The 5,857-nt window shown below is 37.4% G+C and overlaps 1 protein-coding gene across 1 annotated transcript; it reads right to left on the bottom strand.

Annotated features, from left to right (window-relative positions):
- On the bottom strand, window positions 1-5,857 carry myoz1a (myozenin 1a). Its single transcript, XM_079636214.1, has 6 exons — window positions 5,579-5,857; window positions 4,032-4,128; window positions 2,410-2,597; window positions 1,977-2,205; window positions 1,098-1,269; window positions 1-997 (listed from the first exon to the last, which is right to left on the bottom strand). The coding sequence occupies exons 2-6, from the start codon at window positions 4,117-4,119 to the stop codon at window positions 763-765; spliced, it is 912 nt and encodes a 303-aa protein (XP_079492340.1). The 5' UTR covers window positions 4,120-4,128; window positions 5,579-5,857; the 3' UTR covers window positions 1-762.

Genomic DNA, 5,857 nt, shown 5'->3' with positions numbered 1-5,857 from the left:
TATAAGCAATTAATAATTTATTAAAGAATGGGCATGTAGTAATGTGAATACAGCAGTTTGGAGTTTTTTTATCACCCCTTTCTTAAGGATTTGGATTTATGTTTGAATTTGAGTAGTATATTAATAATGTGCTAACATTTCATATTACTTGTTATAATAGTAATTTACAGCAATAACCACAAATACCCACAAATTGTGTAAGGTGTTCCCCAGCTTAATTATAATCATAAGTACATGATTTTCATGACTATAATCAGTACCTACTCCTGTTAATTACATTATAATGAATGGTAAAGTGTGATGATATGTAATTTAAAGGGCGGTTCCAGATTATGCAGTCAAAACGTTTACCTTTATCTAAATTACAGGAAAAACAGCAGTGTGTGTCAGTCCATCACTGATATTGTTGCCCAAGGCACGTTATTCTCATTTGTTCACTTCTAAAGTGCAACATGCAGACAAAATATCAAGTGAATCAAAACATTCTCCACCTGACACCTTCATTTAAGTTGATATAATTCCTGCATTCAATTCCTCCAAAAAAACATACATATTTCTTCTATTAAAGCTCACATTCAGATGCAGATTTAGAATCAAAGTTAAAAGTACAAGTAGAGACGTTTGCCATTCACATTTTAAACGTCTTCCTGATGGATCTACAGTTTGTTGCATTGTGACTATGTGTGCATAGGTGTGTTTTTGGTTATTATAGTGCAGGGAAATAAGGACAGGCATAAATTAGGTTTGTTTAGGGTCGTAGGTTCACAGGTCGTCAGTCTCCCCATCAAATGGTATAGTATCCAACTCCATGTGAATGCTGCCTGGTTCAGCGCTACCCCCCCAACCAATGGGTGTGCGGTTAAAGGAGGGTCGTGAGCCGATATCATGCTGGTACACCACTGCTGTTTCAGACTCCTCATCAGCCACCTCGATGTCCGGCAGCTGGAAGGTCATCAGCTGAGAGGCCTTCTCAAAGCCTCCATAGGGTATAGCACTCCTAGACAGATCGAGAGATAGTAATTAAAGGCAAAAAAGAGACGATATGACTGAAAAGTATAATTGCAGAATGCACAGGAAGCGAAGAAATGCAACGGCACCTGTTAAAGCTCTTATATTTGCTCAGCTCCTTATAAGAATAGGGTCCTGGCATTTGAGACTTCATTGTGGCTAGAAGGTCTTCATTGCCCTTCATAGCCCGTTCCCAAGGCGAAACGTATGTCCTCCCATATGCATCCCTCTTTTTAGCCTTTTCCAGAGCACTTTCCTCACCTATATAGAAATAAACCATAAACTGATTGAAAGTGATCGATCAAGTCACATAAGTAAAAGTGTCCATTAGGTAAAAGGATAGTTTGCCCAAAATTTCAATTCTCTCTTCCATCATTTACTCCTTTCGTGTCGTTCCAAAACTCTATGACTGGATTTGTCCATTCAATGAAAGTCAACGGAGTAACACTGGACCCCATTGACTTCCAATCTAGACAAAAAACAAATGAAACCTTTAAAAAGTCTACTTTTTTTTTTTTAAGCATGCGGGTGAGGAAATGATGACAGTCGTGTTATTTTAGTATTATTTATATACTATTATAGTTTTTAATGTTATTAATAAAATAATTAGTTTTTGTTCTTTTTAAATTTACTATGTATGTTAATTTATTTATTTATTTTTATTTCAGTTTTAGTTTTAGGTCAGTTTCAGTTTTCATTTCAATTTAGTAATTTATTTTAGAGGTTCAACTTAAACTTATTTGAGTTAGTTCCAAGGCAAGATCTGTAATTTTCTTTCAGTTTAAGTTTCTCACCTAATATTTATTTTATTTTATTTCAGCTTCATTTCAATTAGGATTTTTTAAAATGAATAATTGTTGTTTTAATTAACGAGAATAATTCTGTTTAACACAAGTTTCATTGTGAGTCTCCATGGCAGTGTGGTGAACAGGCTAGTGTATAAAGGTCTCCATCTGGGTTCTACTCACTCTGTGAGGCATCTCCTGACACACCATCCTTCCCTCCTGCTCCTCCTGCACCTCCCGCTCCTGCTAGCAGCACAGCCCCTGCTCCCTTGCCATAGCTTCCGGGTTTGGGAGGAGGCACTGGTGCTTTGCCGGTCCCACCAGCCTGACCAGCCATCTGTCCACCAATCAGGCGGCCACCAACATCCATCATCTGGCCCCCCAGGCTGGGTACGAACTTCTGGAGGTTATCCTTTACACAGAGTAACATGGTAATTAGTTGAAGAATTTCCAAATCAGCATTCAAATCATGTTCAATTTAAATAAGAAATAAGAACATGACCAGAAAAAGAATCCGAGATGAATGTAGAACGTTGACATACAGTATAAGATCTGTTATTTAGGAATAATGACAGGCATAAATTAGGAATAATATACACAGATGTTCAGAGCTTACCATGGACTCACTACCGAAGAGGTCTGGGTTGTTCTCATAGATGAACCTCTCCACACGAATCTGCCTCATCTTGAACATCTTGGAGCCTTTGTTCTTCATAAGGGATAGTTCCTCCAGCATGACGTCCTTGGGTACCCTGATTTTCTTCCCCAAGTCAAACTCCGAGGCCTCAGGCTCCGATTCATACTCTATTAAAAAAAAAAGGTATTATTTGCTAAATGTTTATAAATAATGTAATGAAAAAAGTCTGGTCAAAGTCTTTTATAAAAAACACTCCTAGGAGAAAAGGTTCTGAACCGTACAGGGTGAATGCTTGAATCTGACTGGTTGATAAACGTTTTAAGGTGTGCAATTACTTTCAGGAAAAAATATATATAGTGCTGTCAAATCATATATGTGTGTATATACACATATACACACATATATACAGTATATATATTATATATATATATATATATATATATATGAATGTGTGCGTATATATACAGTTATATACACACACAGATACACACACACACACATATATATATATATATATATATATTATGTAAACAAAAACTTATGTTAGATGCGATGAATCACGATTCATTGATTTGACTGACACACACACACACGGTTTATGTGCACAAGTCTGGCAGCGTAATCAATTTTCTCTATTGGTTAACTTGTATTTTAACTGCATGATATTATTATGATGAGACAATGCTTGAAAAGAAGGTCCTTTCTCTAATATCAAATGTCGTCATATTTATACAGATATATATATATATATATATATATTCTGCATTGTAATCATAACAGTAACTAAGTAGCCATAGTCATCCTACCACCCACTGTTTGTGCAGGGAAATCACCCACAGTTCCTTGGAAATGTTCATGACTGTTAATATAAACAATAGGTTTGAAATTTATCAAGTCTATTTCTGCACAGATTTAACATCCCTCATAGCTTTAACAAGGAATAAGTGTTTCCTCACACCAAAATAATGTTGCCTAAGGAAAAAACAAACATGTACCAGGATCACAAGAGTCTCTCGACAGTCTTCACACTTCATTGGCTAAATTTTCCATTCTTTCACAACTATAATTTTTCACTCACGTTCAAAGCGTGAAAAAGAACATATCGATTTAATTTCCGCTGGAGACACTTATGTAATGTTCTTTCAGTGGAGTATGTGTCCCATGATTATAATGATGAGGGGGAGGAAGAGGTGTTCTGGTAATAATCAGAGACGCAGCTGACATTTCAGCTATGAAATCTACAAGAAACATGTCGCTGATATATTACTCCTCATTAAAACATATTAAATCCAGACGCATGCAACCTTAGTGACAGGCCCTGAAATTAAGATGATGTTCCCAATAAACCAGTTCAAAGTGACACCTTAAAAGACAGGCTGTCTACGCAGGCGATTGAGCAGGTTGTATACTGTCTGCATGATGGCATGGTCATAATCGAATCTCTTTAATGACATCTTTCAAAGAAGACACCTTCACACCTGTCAGGAAGGCTAAACAAACACACTCTTTAATTATATGAAGCACAAAAGATGGGACAACAACAGTTATCAAGTCCTAGACCCCAACAATCAAGGATAAAGCTCAAATTGTGGGTGTCTCACCATCTTGGGTTATGTGTGACAGGTCAGTGATGATCTTGGAAAGCTTTTTCCTCTTGTTGGGTGGGGCTGGTGTTCCTGACAGAGGCATGATTCCAGACTGGGAAAACAGAGATCACAGTGGATTTGACCATAAGAAAACGCATCTTTGTTTAGTAGTTGCAGTAGTTTTTGCAAACTCTGCAGATGACACGGTTAATCCCTGAGGAATAATGGGGAAGAACAGACACTTATCAATATCAATGACCTCACGTTCCTCATATTTTATGGACAAGTAGATTTCTGAGGATGCTTGTATATCCCACAACAGTGCTTGGTTTGTTTGGGGTGGAATTTTCAGACACTGTTTCCAGACACAATTGATATGAGATTTACAGAAAAACAAACACTCTATTAATAACAGAAAATAAATATTTATGGTTTATGTGGTTGGATCAATATTTTCCTACTTACTAAAACTGGCAATGTATTGATAAATACTCCAGGGGCTATCTTTTCCTTTTCTATAATTTTTCCCCCTAAATAAAACAAAAATTACAAATATTGTTAACTGATCAAGTGTTTTCTCAATTTCTTTTCTCAATTTCACTTTCCATTCTGTTAGTCTTTTATACAATTCCTTACAAAATCTAATCCCGTAATGACGTCCTTCTCCAGGAGGTGACAGCATTTAGCATGATATATGTATGTAGTTCATACAGATCTGAATCAAACACCAAGAATATCCTAATTTAGCTCTTTATTTCAATTGTTATGTTTCGTTATATTTCATGCCAAATTTCATAAATTTCATCAAATAAAGTTATAATTAATAACGTTTAACCTCATTTTCTACTTTCAAAGTCTGAGCATGGAAGTCTATTAGTAAAGTGCAGTTTGGGCCTATTTTTAATATTCCTTTCATCGGCTTACACATAGTATATCTGCTATTTTTTCAAGGCTCTGTTAATGGCAAACACTGCATCGACTTGACTGTAACTCAATACAGTACGGCTATTTTTGAAGCGAGACCTATTTTAGTGACGAGTCGTGGCATTGGATTTATTTATTTATTTTATTAGATACTCTGAATTTGTAACAAACATACACACGTAAACACCTACACGATGACTTATCGCATTGTAGAAATTGGAAATCTCCCTCAAACTGAATGGACAGATTGATGTGTGGTGAGACGAGGGGGGCGCGCTGACCCACCCTGTAAAATAATCACAAGCCGGAGTCCACTATAAGCTTAAGTTCCCCAGCTGGACAGTATGCTTTGCATTCCATATAAAATCGTCAGCCAGGTTGGGGGGAGTGTTCAGCACATTCCCACTTTCTGGCAACAAAAAGGCACAGGGCAAATTGAGCATTCGAGCTGGATTATTCCAATCAATGCACATTTACAATGAGAAAATGCTATCAGTGCTTGCAAACTCTGAGTGGGTATCACACCAGCAACAGGAGTTATTGCTGGTCATGTTTTCATCGCCGTCATGCAGCTGTTAGTTGAACAGTGTGTGCGGTTAGTTAAGTGACCGAACAAAAAAATCACATAATCCACTTACCAAGGCTCTAGACTGCTTACAAGACGTGGTCTCAAAGGTACAGTGAAAATAGGAAAAAGCTTGTGGCTAAGAAGTTTGGTACCTTTGACCTGTGTGGCTGGACCAAGAACCCAAGGCGTGCAAAATCCAGTCGGGGCTTGGAAGGCAGATCTTCATGGGGGGAGGGAGAGTCCGGGTAAGAAGGGGGAGTGAGGGGTAAGGGGGGCCCAATTGGTCTGCACAGCACTTTGCTGATGGGAATATCAAGAGACTAATATCTGTCTTGCAGATGCTTCATTG

This window comes from Phoxinus phoxinus (assembly GCF_949152265.1).
Source record: "Phoxinus phoxinus genome assembly, chromosome: 14".
Lineage (NCBI taxonomy): Eukaryota > Metazoa > Chordata > Actinopteri > Cypriniformes > Leuciscidae > Phoxinus > Phoxinus phoxinus.
The sequence above is the reverse complement of the archived record's forward strand: the minus strand, read 5'-3'. Positions and strand labels throughout refer to the sequence as shown.

Coding starts and splice junctions, on each gene's coding strand:
- myoz1a (XM_079636214.1), bottom strand. CDS start 4,119: ATGCCTCTGTCAGGAACACCAGCCCCACCCAACAAGAGGAAAAAGCTT. Junction 2,206..2,409: donor TCTTCGGTAGTGAGTCCATG/GTAAGCTCTGAA, acceptor CTCTGTGTAAAG/GATAACCTCCAGAAGTTCGT. Junction 1,270..1,976: donor GTCAGGAGATGCCTCACAGA/GTGAGTAGAACC, acceptor ATTTCTATATAG/GTGAGGAAAGTGCTCTGGAA.